This window comes from Puntigrus tetrazona, chromosome 9, assembly GCF_018831695.1.
Source record: "Puntigrus tetrazona isolate hp1 chromosome 9, ASM1883169v1, whole genome shotgun sequence".
NCBI classification, from domain to species: Eukaryota; Metazoa; Chordata; class Actinopteri; order Cypriniformes; family Cyprinidae; genus Puntigrus; species Puntigrus tetrazona.
Window position 1 is genome coordinate 18,603,675 of NC_056707.1, and position 17,078 is coordinate 18,620,752.

General features: G+C 35.2%; 2 protein-coding genes across 23 annotated transcripts in view; both read left to right on the forward strand.

The window, feature by feature from the left end:
* The window catches only part of clasp1a (cytoplasmic linker associated protein 1a), a 60,993-nt gene extending 53,739 nt beyond the window's left edge, over positions 1-7,254 (forward strand). For 19 of the 20 annotated variants that reach the window (XM_043249613.1, XM_043249625.1, XM_043249623.1 and 16 more), the window contains 7 exons: positions 145-385; positions 1,132-1,188; positions 2,161-2,333; positions 2,506-2,634; positions 3,326-3,532; positions 3,870-3,986; positions 5,143-7,254. In XM_043249613.1, coding sequence (XP_043105548.1) covers positions 145-385; positions 1,132-1,188; positions 2,161-2,333; positions 2,506-2,634; positions 3,326-3,532; positions 3,870-3,986; positions 5,143-5,229 — 1,011 coding nt within the window. In that variant the 3' untranslated portion in view covers positions 5,230-7,254. The remainder of the gene's footprint in view (positions 1-144; positions 386-1,131; positions 1,189-2,160; positions 2,334-2,505; positions 2,635-3,325; positions 3,533-3,869; positions 3,987-5,142) is intronic. The other variant, XM_043249620.1, reaches the window with a different exon arrangement.
* Positions 7,255-8,320: 1,066 nt separating this feature from the next.
* tfcp2l1 (transcription factor CP2-like 1) lies at positions 8,321-15,713 on the forward strand. Of its 3 annotated transcripts, none has more exons than XR_006251851.1 (15): positions 8,321-8,602; positions 9,171-9,313; positions 10,562-10,635; positions 11,244-11,349; positions 11,441-11,547; positions 11,629-11,781; positions 12,221-12,331; positions 12,557-12,654; positions 12,744-12,795; positions 12,903-12,996; positions 13,333-13,423; positions 13,514-13,611; positions 13,770-13,829; positions 14,671-14,722; positions 15,100-15,713. XR_006251851.1 is itself a non-coding variant. In XM_043249635.1 (15 exons), the coding sequence occupies exons 1-15, from the start codon at positions 8,541-8,543 to the stop codon at positions 15,135-15,137; spliced, it is 1,407 nt and encodes a 468-aa protein (XP_043105570.1). In that variant the 5' UTR covers positions 8,322-8,540; the 3' UTR covers positions 15,138-15,713. The 3 variants fall into 3 exon arrangements, 1 of the variants encoding a protein (XP_043105570.1); XR_006251852.1 differs by having other exon boundaries at positions 8,322-8,602; positions 13,514-13,596; XM_043249635.1 differs by having other exon boundaries at positions 8,322-8,602; positions 13,514-13,596; positions 13,687-13,829.
* Positions 15,714-17,078: the final 1,365 nt, after the last annotated feature.

The following is a 17,078-nucleotide window of genomic DNA, read 5'->3' on the forward strand; positions in this document are numbered from 1 at the left end:
TTAAGATTTTCTAAATTAACTGTGATCCATGTGTGATTTAGAGACATTTACTGGTTTGTTGACTCGCATTTGATTTTGTTTTTGGACAAATTCTGCTGCCCTAACTGGTACATATTTAACTTTCTTTTTCTCTTTTTGTCTTAGGCTGGGAAGGAAGGGGCATCTCCGGGGTCTGATGTAAGACTGGGATTGGACGTAATGGAAGGGGGTCGTACTGCATTGGATAATAAGACGTCTTTACTTAACACACCGTCCCCACGGTCTTTCGCCGTGCCGCGGTCAAGAGAGTTCGCACCCTACGGATATGGAGACACGATCACAGCTTATGACAAAAGTGCCCTGAAGGAGGCCGTTTTTGATGATGACGTGGAGCAGTTCAGAGACTGTGAGTCAATATGCCACTTAAAGCTCATATCTTCACTTCACATCATCTGTACTCCATACTGCTCCCATTGTCCCTGATTGTGTAGAAAAAACACTTTAATTGCAAGAAATTTGGAATCTGAATAATCTAGCAATAACAATTTAATAATAACTTTACTTTAATATAACTTTTTTAACTACTAGAAAATATTTATTTTTTATATTTATGTTGGGGATGATATAAAAAAATGACAGATTTTTTTTTCATTCTTAAAATTGTAAGTAAATTATTATTAGTAATAATAATAGTAACAAACATTTACATTATTGTTAATAATAGTAGTAAAAGCCACACAATTTAATTTGTGGTATTAAATAAAATTAATAATGTATATATAATAATAATAATAATAAACAAATGGGTGTCATTAAATGGGGTCCTTACAAAACAAATAATAATATTATTAATAATAATTACAATAAAGATAATAATTACTTAATTATAATTACTAGTAATAATTGTAAAGAAACTATGTAATAAAATGTAATGAAACTAAAATGCTTCATTCTTACAGTAAATACGTTAAATAATACATTATTATTATTGATATTAGTAATGTTGTTGTTGTTGTTGTTGTTGGCCAGACACCATAACGAAATAATTGATTAACCCCCGTAGTCGCAATAGTGTCAGAGTTGCAGGTGTAGCACGTAGGATAGTGGAGTTTGTGTGTCATCACTTCCCCTGCTGTCCCTCCCCTTCTACAGGCCGTCGGCAAGACTGTGGTGAGAACAAGATGGTGCTCCACAAGGGCTTTACTCCTGGTAAAGACCTGCACAGTTGAACAAGACTGTTGCACTTTTCTTCATTTTTCTTTCCCTTCCTCCTCTTCTCTTTCAGTGTCATCCATCTCAGTGTCTCAATGTGATGTGATGTCACCCTACCCTATTGCTTTGCTAACAGGGTCATTGCGATAACTGCTACGGGACACCTTCACTAATATAAGGCAATACGGTCATATAATAGACTGTATGTTCTAATTAAATAGGTTGATAGTGTTGGTTTACAACTAACAGAGCTTCACTGTTTGTAAACAAATTATTGTAACCTGAACGATTAACCTAATTGATCACTTAAACTTTCTTACTACTAACTAAAACTAACACCTAAACACTTTCACTTTGGACATTTCTGAATAATAGTGACAAGGGTGAAATCTTTTAAAACATGTCCAGATCACATTTAAACTCAAAATCAAACAGAAAAAATATATTATATTTTGCATAAAAGAACATCCAGTAAATCCTATTTTTAGGACCAAGGTTTTTCTTTTTCTTTTTTTGTTGGTCATTTTCATTGTATTCTTTTATTTGATTGGCTATTGTAATTATTGTAACCTAGTATTTTTTTTGTGTTATACTTATTATTAATTTTAATTATAAATTAAAGGCTAATAATAAATATGCCACTACAAAGTCCTAAATACTATAAATGCTAAAATTCTGTATTTCTGTTGTTTATATTTAATATATTATGCATTTAATTATTTATATTTAATATATAATGATTTTTGTTTTGTTATTATAATTTTTTAAGCAGACTATATTGATTCAGCTTTTGAGGTCAAATATGACCCAGACATGTTCTTGACAGGTTTCATAAGATTCAGTAATATACAGCATTACAGTATCACATTTAAAGCAGAAAAAAGTACTCCAGCAGAAGTAATGTGGGACAATAGATTGTTTTATTCAGCTTGTCTTCAGCTCTGACTTGAATCGTTATGAATCATACAGATCTGGTGGCAGACCTGCTGAAGGAGCTGTCTAATCACAACGAGCGAGTGGAGGAGAGGAAGGGGGCTTTGATCGAGCTCTTGAAGATTGCTCGTGAGGACAGCCTGGCTGTGTGGGACGAACACTTCAAAACAATCCTATTGCTGCTATTGGAGACACTCGGGGACAAGGATGTGAGTCAGAGCATCCTATAACTGGCAACCTTAATTGACACATCCTGTTTAGACCTAAGGGTTTTCATATATAAATTAGCTTTTCTGTCTGTATGTATGTGTGTGTGTGTGTGTGTGTGTGTGTGTGTGTAGTAGTTAATAACGATAGCATGCATTCTCTCCGTTTATTCAGCACACTATCCGAGCTCTGGCTTTACGGGTTCTGAAGGAGATTCTGAGGAACCAGCCGGCCCGCTTCAAGAACTATGCAGAACTCACAATCATGAAAACACTAGAAGCCCATAAGGACTCTCATAAAGAGGTTGGAATCCACCTTTATAAACTAATATCTGTTCTGGCCTCCAGCTGAAAATTAAGCCGTGTATATCATAATGGTCACACTGAAAATCATACTACAGAAAGTTGTGAATAAGGAATCTCATGGTTGTTTTGGGTTGTAGCTTATAGCTGGGGTGAAATGTGTTGGGTCTTTTACAAATATTTTTATTGTAAAGCTAGACTCTTCTTAATAATAATACTAGTGATGATGCATGACGATGACTGTAATTATAAAATAATGTATTTTAATGTTTGTAAAATGTTTATGTATTTATTTATTTCCCCGAAAATACATTAATAGAAGTAATATTGTGACATTTTAGTGTATTATAAAACTTAATTTATTCCTGTGGTGGCGAAACTGAAATCTTAGAAATCATTACTCTAGTCTAAAATGCAGTGACCCAATTGAATAAACCCAACACCTGGATGCGTAAATGAATGTACAGGCATATGAAGAAAAAGCGCACTGCAGTTCATTTCTCAAATGTACCTTGACTTTGCATGCATTCCCTTGACATATGGATTGAAGGCTGCGCTGAAAAGAGAAAACTTTTATATAGTTTTATACAGCCTTAATATAGAGCTATTTCTTCCATCCAATTTAATGTTAGATCTCAGGTTGTTAAACTTCACAAACTCAATCAAGCGCCTTCTTGACGTTATGTATGCAGGTGGTTCGGGCAGCTGAAGAGGCTGCCTCTACGTTGGCTGGGTCCATACACCCAGAGCAGTGCATCAAAGTGCTGTGTCCCATCGTGCAGACCGCAGATTATCCCATCAACCTGGCTGCTATTAAGATGCAGACCAAAGTGGTTGAGCGCATTGCAAGGGAGTCACTGCATCAGTTGCTGCCAGACATCATCCCTGGCCTTCTACAAGTGAGTATTGCACATTGGCAGCATTTTACGATAAAACAGTTCAACTCTCCGCTTCTGTAGATACCCAAACTCGGTGTACCGGAGTGGAGAATTGGAATTGAGATAAGGACAATTTTTCAGTGACTACGTTTTGTAGCCCTTTTGATCATTTGACCTTTGTTCACCCTTCTTCTCAAAACTGGGTCAGTATTAAGCATATTAGCATAGACTGCATTGGGAACTTTGGGAGCGTAGTCAGCATGCAGCACTTTGTACTTTAGTTCTCTTGGTGATGTGCACGTGTGTTTATGTATGTGTATGAAGATGTTAATGCTGAAACCTGTCTGTCTGTCTGCAGGGCTATGATAACACAGAGAGTAGTGTTCGCAAGGCCAGTGTGTTCTGTCTGGTGGCCATCTACTCTGTGATTGGTGAGGAGCTGAAGCCACACTTGGCCCAGCTCACGGGTAGCAAGGTATGTTCACATGGACGTCAACTCAAAGTCCACCAAAAGGTTCACTCTGTTCAACCTGCTTATCAATCTGTCCTTTATTTATTTGTGCCATTCTCTGGTTTTAGCTGGTCCAAGTTTTATTATTGGTCTACTTTCATTGCACTTGGTCTTCACAGCACAGTCCATTTAGACAAGAAATAAGATAACACTTTATTGTAAGGTTTTATCATAGTCAGCGTGAACAACGATGCTTATACTATACAACTGCTTATATCGAACATTTGATCTGTTACATTAATGGCCTGAAAACGAACAGTAACCATTTAAAATTTATTATTAACTAAGCAAAATAAAAGTTACAAATAAAAATATATTGATTGTTAGTTCATGTAAGGTGTAAACAAAAAGCTAAAGGGGTGCATTACTTCTAAACCTTCAGTTCACCCTATAATAAAATTTCTCATTAAATAGAAAATTCGGTAGCACTTTACTTTACAGTCCTGTTCCTCGTGTACATACTATGAACTTATTGTAGTAATTACAATAACAAGGTAATAAAACTTGAATCTACACCTTGTATTACCAGTATTTTCTTGGTTAAGTACACTATTAGTACATGTAAGTACATGTAAAATAAACCGCAATCGAAAATTCAATCAGTTGAGTCAATCAGTTCTTTTTAAACCTTGTCTTATTAGAAGCCCACAGTTCCCTAGAATATGTTTAAACCTTAAGATTCTTATTTTTTCACCATTATCAATTCTTGCATCATAATATATTTGTCATGGTAGTTAAGCACAAATTCTACTTTTCTGTAATGTAATGTTTTTGTACATGTGCATATAGTACAATTAAAGCTACAATAGTGTACTTAAGAATCCTTTTTACATTTTTCTTTTTTTAAGGAGTAATTGCCTTAAATTTCACAGCGTTCACTCAGCACATTCAATATACAGTATTGCTTCTGTGAAATGGTCAGATTGTTGCATACGATTTCTTGAAATCACCTACGTTTTTTTTTAGACACAATGCAAAAGTAAACATTAACCCTGACCTTCTAAGATAGCATTCCTAGAAAGTGTAAATACATGCTCTTATCGGCAAAACAAGTCAGAGGCCTGTATGAGTATTAGCGCATGTTGTAGTGAAATTCACCCTCTGGCTTCTATTTCCACAGATGAAGTTGCTAAATCTGTACATTAAGAGGGCCCAGACCACCAACAGCAACAGCAGCAGTTCTTCAGACGTGTCTTCTCACAGCTAGCCGGATGTGCTCTAATCAGTGCCCTACGCGTGCATTTGGGAAAATAGTTGTGCCTCCTCCAGACATCCTTTTTTTTTTTTTATTATTATTATCGCTTCATCACAGTCTTGCTGGATTTTCCCAGAGAGATGTGTTGCTCACTGCAATCAGACATTTTTGTTTTCGTCCAACTCCTGAAAGCCTCTTAGTTAATGTCTCATGCATCTTTCCATCTGTGGAACATTGAATGTAAAGGGGTTCGGATCGAGAAACTTGCATGCTGGCTTTTTGATAGGGAACAGATCTTCCATGATTGGCATAGCTTTCCTTAATTGGAGCGAACAGGCTATCTTCATCTCCCGAAGAGGTGATTCGTTAACTACATTTATTAGTAATAACTTATTCATGTTTGCAAGTGGTGTTAAAGGTTTAATGGAGCTATTTGGATATTTTAAACGGGCACAGTTGAGTTAACTAATACATCACTTGAATCTCAGTTAATGCTAGTGGATCATTTGGCTGGCCGAGTGATAAATGTAAAGAAAAGAGAAAAATGTTAGTAATTTGTAGGTTTGGCTACAATGACAACCAAAAACAAAAAAAAGATGTAGGATTAAAACATTCTTATATTCACTTTTATTTCGTGGGACCGCAATACCACATCCCGTAAGGTTGAAAGTGTAGGAAATTATGTTTATTTCCAATGCTAATGTAAAGCAATTGTGTTGATTTTATTATAGGATGGATTATGTGTTCAAAATGTGGGCCTCGCTACAGAAACTTCTGAATGTAGAGCTTTTCTTTTAATCTTTGGGGGGGAAAAAAAAGCGAAAGGTTTTGTGAGCAAAAGTGCAAGCCACAACACGCTTGGACATTTAAAAGCTGACAAACACTCAATGGAGTCAGAAACGTGACCAGGAGCATCTTCAGACATGAAACAGATTACCACTTTGTTCTTGGAGCAAAAGGATTGTGATGGAAATTTCCAAACTACTATGCCTTACGTTCCTTTTTCTGTTTTCAGAACTCAGACTGTTAAGATAAACGCGTCCACAGGCATTCTTACTACATCGCTAAAGCATGGCGCTGCAAGTTTGCGCAGCACGTGTCTGTGACACTAAGGAACACCCTCAAGAACTAGAGGTGATGTTACGTTCTCCGAAAGCTCTGAACTCTTTCTTTTTCCTTGTTCATCTGGAGATTTCTCCCCATCTGATGTTAAGTGCTGAGCGTTTAGTGTTTTGTACATACCTTACGATCATTGCTTCTCCCTCCCCTACGAAATTTAAGGTAAAACGATGTTGCACTCTTTTGCACGTTAACAAATAAGCCTGCATGTTTTGACGACATAACCATCCTGTGCTGCCGCAACTGACTTAGGTTTGGCTGTTTGGCCACGTCAGCGGTCTGGTCAGTCTGTAAATACAGTATTATTATTGTTATTATTAATATGTTGCCCGTGTGGGGAAGTGGATAAGTGCAAAGCTCAAATGGGTCTCACAGAGTTGACCAAAATGTGTGTTTTTCTCAGACTGTGAACCAGACCATATTAGAAATTAAGGACAGACATTTGAAAGCACCCTACTTTCCTTAAGTATTATATACTGGGGCATGTGGCTTTTATTGGTATGCTAAGTGTGCGTACCTTCGTTTGTTGCAGCATTTCTTTCTAATGGTTTTTAACCGGTTCGGAACATGAACCAACATTTTGGTTTAGACTGGGGCTATTCATATAAAGAATCTGTTAATGAAAGAACAAAGCCAACTGCGAGGATCAACAATGCAAGTATTAAGTTAAACGTGGTCCCTTGATTTTTCCTCAAATGTTGACCTCTAATGGTATTCCATACAATAATTCACTACGCATGTTAGATTTTACGTTTTGTCATTGGACACAGATACACTCTTGTATTTATAAATTTATTTCATTTCCTGTCCTAATGTACAGTTTTTGTTCTTTTTTTCTTTTTTTTTTTTTTCAAAGGCTTGTGATAGATTTACACCACCCTGAGTTTGGCCTAGAATTAAAACAACCAGAAACATGAATTTATTGTGATTTGATTATTTCAAAATCTTTTTTGTTGTGGGGCAGTTGAATATTCATGCACTGGCACATTTATAAACAAAGTGGCATGTGATGACGTGTGCTCGGTCCTAATGAGTCCACTGCCGCAAAGGTTCGGTGTGAGAGAATCGATCGGGTTACACGCCAACCTCAAAATCAAAACATCAGTTTATATATTGCATTAAGAATCGGAGTCTGTTTTTAAAGAATTTTAAATAACTTATTTTATTCTTTTATTTATTTTGCATTTTGAAGTTATTTTATGAAAATGCATTCCTCTCAGATATTCAGTGTAGACAACAATATACAACTGTCTGTAAAGCAACGAGTCGTTTTGTCTGGACAGATTTTTATTTTTTTTTTAATCAAAATCATGATCATCAAGTACTATCAAATACTGCACAAAAAGTATTGCCATGGTGTATTGTTTGTGCGACGGTTTAAAAAGTGAGTTATTATTTAAGCAGAATAGATTTTCACTTGTTTACATCTATATCTTTTATCTTGTGTTTCTGTGAAATATAAACTGGACATTCTTCACCCGTGAAAAAAATACTATAGTAATGTATAACAATTGCTTTGGTGTTTTTGACTACTAAAGTACTACTATTTTAATTTGTTGTGGCAATTATATTGTTGCCGTGGAAATATAACAGCTATACTAATATAAACAATATATACCCAATAAAATTTTCTGCAACCATTAATTTCCTGTAGTACAAAAACTAAACCGCAGTATTTATTAGCAGTATTTATTACCGTTTATCAGTACACTGTAGTTAATATTACAGTATGCTGTAGCATTCAATAACAGTGTTGTAAATACTATAATATATACAGTTCAATAGCAGTACGGTTTAAAACACTATAGTATGTTTTCATCAGCGTTTTTAGTTTTGCCATTGGTGTTGACATCAAGGCTTTTCAATAATGTAGTAGGCTATAAAAACACCTGCGCGCACTCAAACATATTATTGCATAATCTAGTTAATAAAGCAACTCGGTCTTGACCTTTGATGTACACAGTATCGGTTTTAGCAGCTGTTATTAAATAGCGGTCCAGAAGGGTCCGTCAGAGCGCCGGACACAGAGGATGAAGGCAGAGTGACGGACACTCACAGGTCACCTGACGGACGTCGCGCGGCCATAAAAGACGGCGGACACGTCGTTTAGAGAAAAGCCTTTGCGGCCCTCACGGTCCCCTCACCGGCGACCGCGCGTTTAACTACTCGTATTTTTGTACAAAAGCTTCACCGAACTGGATAGTATGCTGTTTTGGCACAGTCATCCTGAAACCTATCAACAGCACACGCAAAATAATTATGTAAGGTAAGTTCAGTCACGCGAGTCAAGACTAGATATTTATTTAAATGCTGTTTACAATATTTTACAACTTTAAGTTAAGTACACGCGATTGAAGTCATTTGAATAGCCGTTATTTAACTATACTAAATATTAGTGTAACCTACTTTAAAAAAAAAATCTTTAACGTGGGAAATGTTTATTTTTAAAAAGCTCTGTAATGTTAGAGAAAGAAAACGAATGACACCTCGGGTGACATACTTGGTAAGTAAGCAGCATGTTAATAATCAGCCAGTAAAATTAGTGCCACGTTAAGGTAAATCTAAATCGTTACCTACAATGATTCTTGCGTGCAAGTGAAAAAAAGGATGTTAACGTATCGTTCTGGATTCATCTGCTGAACACGTGAGGTATTTCTCTTCTACGTTTGTCTTTTCTGCGTTCTTTGGGGGAATGTATCGAAACTTACTAAAGCAGGTTCTGAAATATTGCGCGTTCTCTCCTGTACTTCAAATGGTTCGAAAGAGATCTACTTTTTGTCAGCGTGGCTTCTTGGCGTGACGTTTGAGCTTCTGCTTCGCTTATTTCCTCTCAGAGATGCTCTCGCTCCGTTTCTCAAGCACGAAGAGGAGCAGCAGTCCCCTGAGGTCCGAGTGTCTCCTTTTCATTATGTGCTTTGCGCAGCCACATCTCCAGCTGTGAAACTCCAGGAAGAATCGCTCACGTATCTGAATCAAGGTAATGTTAAACTTACCTTCTTGGTAAGTCAGCGTTTAATGTTGCGTTCAAAACACTGGGATTTAGTTGTATTTTCATCTAATGGTTATTATTATTATTTTTATTTCTATATTTTGCCAGTTGAATCATTCCAGGTATCTGGTAACATTTTGAAATTCTTCATTTTTGAAAAAATAAAAAATGTATGTGTTTTTTTTTTATGTTTTAGCATTCTACCAAAATAGTGACATGTTTAAATATATGAAACACATACTGGCCAAACGCTGTATTTTATTAGAATTTCCACCCTGTTGGTTTAACATTTCCACAGTCTATAAAAATCTAACAGGGTGGATAGTTTTGAGCTAAATTAGCTGTTGTTTAGATTAATAAAGTTTATAACTACGTGAGATATGTTTATTCATTTTGATCGGGCAAACATTCTCCACAATACAGCCTAACAGGGTGCAACTTTAAGAGTGGAATAGATTTCAAACACTTAAAAAAGGTGACATAAAGTTAAATTCTAGTGGCAGAAAACAATATCAACAATATCACTTCTTGAAAATGATCTCAGTGCAATTGTAGTCTATTTTGGAAGGTGAAGAAGTACATCCTAATATCTTGGATATAGGTGGGAAAATGAGTTTAGGCACACGGTAAAGAAAGAAAAAGGTACAAAAATAAATATACTTTCACATGATTTATATGTATAGATGTAGATAAAGTTTAGCCTAGTCCATAACATAATTAAAAAATATTTTGAGGTTTTTAACATTTCATGGTTTAGATTTCTAGTGGAAGTTCATTACTTTGCACCGAGGGCATGATAAATAATATCAATAAAAGGTTAGTAAAAAAAAACCTAATATTAGTTTAAAAAAAAAAATATTATATTCCTGTTTATGTGATAAATTAGAACTAATACATCAGCAATTTCTTATAAATATTTGACTATTTTTGAGAAAATAGGTAAATAATACAGACAAAAAAGGAACTGGGTATGACCCAGTTCGTATCAGCCTTTACTTTTGTGGGGTAACCAAAAGTTATTAAAGTCTGTGATTTATTTATTTTATAACCAACAACACACTGCATAAAGAGTGAACATATAAGCTCTGTTTTGTTTTGTTTTTTTTACATTAGAATAAAATTGAACATTAAACTGTACAAATGTTTTTTAATGATTTTACAAAGTGGGAATAACGGTATGTTTCTCACTGCTTTATTTATTGGATGGCCTAATCTTTTTGTTCTAATGCACTATAGGTCAGTCCTATGAAATCCGTATGCTTAACAGGAAACTAGTGGAGTATACAGATATATGCGGTAAATATGTAAAGGTAGGTTAAAGGAAGTATGCCTTTTTCTATAAACTAGTTACAGTACTACTGTATTAATTGTATTAGTTTTTTAATGTGAAAAGAAATGAAATAAACAATGGTTTTGAAAAATGTAAAAGATTGTGGTATTTATGCATTTATAATGACGTGAAATTTTAAGATGGTCAGATATTTTTATATCGAAGTAATGATGCACATTGAAATAGTCTTATCATTTTTAAAGTTTTCGAAAAAAGATTTTTTACAAGTTTTTTGTTGAGTTGCTGTCCAACAGAAGGCCTGTTCAAGGTTTATTTGTTCAACAGCAGCAACGATTGTTATGAGTATAAAACTACAAAATGTACATATCCTGGATTATAGCAAAATTGAATTTACATTCACTGTCCTAAGGCATGTGACATAAATGAAGACATTATTGTTAAAAATGTAAAAATATAAAATATTATAAATGACAACATACAGTTGCAAGTACACCAAATTAAAAATGTAACGTCATTAAATGTGTATTTTGTAGCTTGTAGAAACAAACAAGTAAATTAAGCTGAAATAAATGCATGAAAATTATAGTTGGTTTTAATCGTGATAATGCTATCCTTTGCTGTTTGCAGAGCATTGTGCGTGTTGTTTTTCATGACCGACGGCTGCAGTACACAGAGCATCAGCAGCTGGAGGGATGGAGGTGGAACCGACCTGGAGACAGAATCTTGGATATAGGTGGGTCCTGCTTTCCTAATAAAGCACATTTCTGTTCTAATGTTTTTATCATTTGCCATGTGATTTTCTATGTTCATTGTGTTATGGTCAGATATCCCATTGTCAGTGGGCATAATAGAGCCGCGAGCCCACCCACTGCAGCTCAACACCATAGAGTTTCTCTGGGATCCTGACAAAAATGCCTCCGTGTTCATTCAGGTGCATGTTTTTTCTGACCTCCCTACTGTTTTTCTAAACTGAGTGACACCGGTGGTAAATTTTCTGTTTCTTTATATCCAGGTAAACTGCATTAGCACTGAGTTCACTCCGAAAAAACATGGTGGAGAGAAGGGCGTCCCTTTCCGCATACAGATAGACACCTTTGCAGTCGGTGAGCACGAAGAATACACTGAACACATGCGCTCCGCCAGCTGCCAGGTCAAAGTCTTCAAGGTAGAGATCTTATGGACAGTATGCTTTGTGAAGATGTTTGATTGCGAACCTGATGACCTGCATGCATTTTTTTCTGTGGAACATAAGATGTTTTCAAGAATGCAATGGGTCCAATGGGTAAATTATTACAAAATTGCCATTTTTGGGCAAACTATCCCTTTAAAGGGTGAAAATTAGGCTAGTTTTACTCACCTTCGAAGCATACTGGGTGTATGTAACCTTCTTCTTTCCGAAAAATTCAATCGGGGTCATATTAAAAATTTTCCTGGCCTCTCCAAGCTTTTTCATGGAACTGAGAAGGATTTTGCTGTATACAATTCGGAAGACATTAAATAAAGTGTGTGCATCTGTAATAAAACGTTTCTTGGAGGGATATAATATACAGCCTAATTAAAATTTGGGTGAATTAATCCTTTAATGTTTTTTCTCACCCCTCAAGCCAAAAGGTGCAGATCGCAAACTCAAGACTGACAGAGAGAAGATTGAGAAAAAGAGTCCCCAGGATCGAGAAAAATATCAGCCATCCTATAAAACAACAGTGCTGACTGAGGTGAGACATGTCTTACTTAGATGTCATGATATCATTTCAGAGCTGTATTGTTGCCTTTCATGAAACTGGTCATAGTGAAATATTAAGCTCTCTCATGCAAGAAAGATGTGACTGTGAATTCACATGATTGCTTGTTGGTCCAAAGCTAGCCATATTGAGAATGAGGTCAAGAGGTGGGTCCAAAACAGTCACCAAACATACGAAAACGATTTCTTTTTCTTTCAGTGCTCCCCTTGGCCTGAAGCCCAATCAGTCAGCAGAACTAGCAACAGTCCATCTCCTGGTTATCACACCGCTCACACGACCTACAGCTTCCCAGAGGAGTGAGTCCTTAATCAGTATGAAATCGCTTCATGAACTCAAAAACGTGAACATAACCAGCGACTGCTTTCCTGTCTTGTTGCGTTTGTAGAAACTGCTCTCCAGACCAGCAAGGGGATCTGCTTTTGCCCAGCTGCTCTGATGTAAGTATAGCCGGCAGGTTAAAAACATTAATGCCATGCTCTCTTATCTGTATAGGTTTGTGTTTGAGGACACGGATGATGCTATTCTTCTTCTTTTTGCCATGTAGCACCTGTTGCCATCGTCCTCCACGCAGGACACGCAGCAGTGGCTCCATCTTAATAGGTTCTCCTCTTTCTGCAGGCTCTTCTCAGGCTTCTCAGGTGAGATGAAATATTCAATGAAAACTGCCTACTAAGGCACCATTACTTTTTGTTTAATTTACATGTATTAGTTTAGAGTTAACATGTTGCTAAACTAACACATTGATACTCAGATACACATAAGAAACAGTGATTCAGTAAATGGTTTTTTAAAAATGTTATCTTTTCTTTAATGAAATTAATGAATTGAAGTTACACACTGCCCTTCGTAGGTTTGGGTCCAGTAGATATAACAACAACAATAATATGCAACACATTACATTTTGAAGCGAATTCTGTGTTTAAGTTTTTGAAGACTATCAGGCTACTATTTGAACGGCTTTGTTAACCTCTCAGGCTCTGATCTCCTGAAAATGACTAGAGAAGATTTTATTCAGATCTGTGGTCCTGCTGACGGCATTCGTCTTTTCAATGCCATCAAAGGAAGGTGAGCTGTATATTTTTTTAAACACTCGCGATTCATTCTAACACGTGTCCAAACATGTACCCAACACTACCTTTGTTAATGTTCCCCAAGGTGTATACAACCTCGTCTAACTGTCTATGTATCCCAGCTACAGAACAGCAACCAACTGCACACCAAAGCAGCGGGTGATGATGGTAGGAGACATCACGGTGTGCTTTAGGATTTTCATGAAATGCAAAACAAGCGTTACATTTATTCTTAATTGTCTAATTGTTTTTGTCTAGTGTACCATGCTCTCTACCTAGAGGACCTAACTGTCCTTGAGCTCACTGAGAAGATAGCCAATCTTTATAATGTTCCCTCACAGCAAATCTTTCGCGTATACAGACAGGGGCCGACGGGGATCCACGTCTTGGTTTCAGATGAGGTAAGAGGGCATTCCAGAGATTACAGATCTTTATGAGGAAAGACATCTCTAATAGGTTGTATTTATGCAAAACAAAAAAAAAAAGTGATATTATAACAATAATATTATGACAAAATATTTTTTATAGTCTCCAGGCTATAGTGTCACAAGTTATTTCATCAATCATTCCAGTATACTGATTTTCTGCTCCGTAAACATTTTTATTAACAATGTTAAAAACAGTTTAATGCTCCTTAATGTCTTTGTGGAAACTGACTTTTTTCCCCAAGATTCTTTGACAAATATAATGTAAAAAAAAATATATATATATATATATATATATATATATATATATATATATATATATATATATTGACATTAAAACATAAGTGACTTGTGCTTGATTGCTAAATAAAACTATTAATTTCATTAAAAAAAAAAAAATTTACTGAGTGTATATCAGTAATAAATTTAGTTTTTAGTTTTTTTTCTTTTACATTTATTTTTTAGGATTAGTTTAGCTTCGTACATGAAATGCAGACAAAAATAGATTTATTGTGGTGACAAGTTACCTTTTTCCCTCGTTTTATTAATTTGTTCCCTAATTTTAGTTCAGCTGTAGTCACAAATTAAGAATTTGTTCCCATGGCACACTCCAAAATTAGACAAACAGCAACACCAATAAGGCTTGGTCTTTAGCAGCACTCTTTTCCTTAAATTCATAACTGAAACCAGTTACTGATTGTTAAATAGATTAGTGTGCCAGGAAATACAGTAACCCAAGCATACAATACACTTAAAGAAAAAACTCATTTGTGCTGCATTGCATTCAGGTCACTCTGCATGTATTTGGCTTTTTCAGATGGTGCAGAACTTTACAGAAGAGACTAGCTTCATTATCAGCACCATGAAAGGTAACTTTATGGAAACGCGGCGAAAATCGACATTGTGCAAATAAACTATTCTGAAGGTTAAAGATTTGCAGACTTTACATTAAATGCAAACACGTTGATAAGCAGGAATTCTATATAATACATAGAAATCATAGGTAGCATAGGTTGCATCACACTTCTGACCTTCACAACTCACTGAACAGGCAACTGTTAAAGAGCCTTTAAGATTGGAATGTCTTCGCAAAAAAAAAAAAACAAGTTATTATTTAAAACATAAAACAAAAATGATCACTTCAAATGTCACAGTTAAACTATGTGTCTGAATGTCCATTGCATTTACTCTTCAGAAACTTTTTTTTTAATAGTGGCTATGTTTTTTTCCCCCTGTGACGTGGCAGATGAAAGAAATGATGTCTATCATGTTGTACTGAAGTGACCTGAGACTGATGGAGCGTTACAGGTGCCTTTAGCAAATCTTCACAATACTGGACTGTTTCTAAGTTTAATATCACCTGGAGGAATGTGAACTGAATGAATGCGGATCATTTTTGTATGTAGATGATTGTTCTGTATTTTAAAGTGAAGCTTTTTATATTTTATGTAAGTCATGATCAGTTTATATATTTCTGTGTAAAAGTAATTATTTTTATAATATTGCTGTGTTGTTGTGGCATTCTTCTTTTTTCGAACCATTATCAGACTTTTTTCTTTTTTATTGTTAGATATGAAATGGCAAATACATGATTTTTAATGCAGATGGCCTTAAAACACACACACACACACAATTTCTTATATTTATATTTAATGTCATGATTTTTATGTGTAATAATTATTATTATAAACCATTTGTAGATATTGGTATTAATTTTAATTTTACTGTCGTACACAAACATGGATTTTACAGATCCCTAAATAATTGCTAGCAGAAAATCTCTCAATAATGTTGGAGTGAAATGTTCCATCAATTGTTCATCGCGGACTGCAGATATCGAAATAAAGCAATTGCTCAGGATTTGTGATTGCTTTTCTTTTCGTCACAACGCTTTCGAAAATTTATCTTAAGCCTTATCTTAATGAACCCAGTTTGATAAGCTTTAAAAAATATATTTTGCATGGAAAATGCCATCCGTGTTATGCGCACTTGAACAGTAGTTTTTAGTGTCCTAAATGTGTAATGTGTATGCTTACGTGTTTTATTTTTAGTTTTATTTGTACCCCACCAACAGAGTGCATGTGTGTATATTTTGTTTATAATGTGATCATAGTCCTACAAAATATTTACAAACCAGCCGTTCTTTTTTTGCTTGACTGACCATACAAATCTTTCCCCTGGGATAATGTGTATCAGTAGGTTGTCTGGGTTCAGCTTGTGAAATGAGTTTATTGACAAAAGAAACTGGTTTCTACCCAGATTCTCCTCCAATTCCTCTGTTGTCATGAAGTCAGTGCAGCTGAATAAAGCTGATTTTGTGTGTTACTCCATGACGTGTAAAGCTGCACACTTCAGTGATCAGCACTAAAACCACTGTGTTCTTTGCCGTTTCACTTCCCAACCCCTATAGTGGCGCAGACAAGAGACAAACTTGCTTAGCAACACACGCTGACCATAAAACGAACTTAGTCTCTTTCTTAGCACGACAGTTTTCAGTGTCCTTAAATGCGTATAATTAGTAAGTAAACTTAACGTTACAGCGGTGAACGTTTATGCACAACGGGAGAATTGTATAATTTTTAATATGTTTGATTTAATAGAAGTAAGGTGCGCAAAATAGACAAACGCTAGGCAGCGCGTCAAAATCGTTAGAGTATTTCCTCCATTCTACCACTAGAGAGCCTCAATGCATCAAGCAAAGTGTAGAAATGTACATACGTGTTTATATATATATATATATATATATATATATATATATATATATATATATATATATATATATATATATATATATATATATATATATATATATATATATATATATATAAAGTAGTATTTAACGTTTATTTAATTGTACTGGTCTACTAGCTCCATCCGGACACAGTACAGAAGCAACAACTGTTAAGCATCTAACGTTACTACGGAGTTTATCACCGCCTCGCATGTTATTTATTTACATCTTTATTATGTTTACATCTTTATATTATTTAATTAGCCCCCTTGTTTAATGTTTTAGCATAGAAGCCAGTGTGGTATGAACAGTCAAGCTTTTCTAACCACATTTACGAATGGCATATTGCAGAAAAATTCAGCTAATTGTTTTTTTCTTTAGCTAACCAAACAACGACAAGTAGTCTTTTCCTTATCCGTTATTATTATTATTATTATTATTATTATTATTATTATTATTATTATTATTATTATTATTTGGTAGAAAAGGAAATT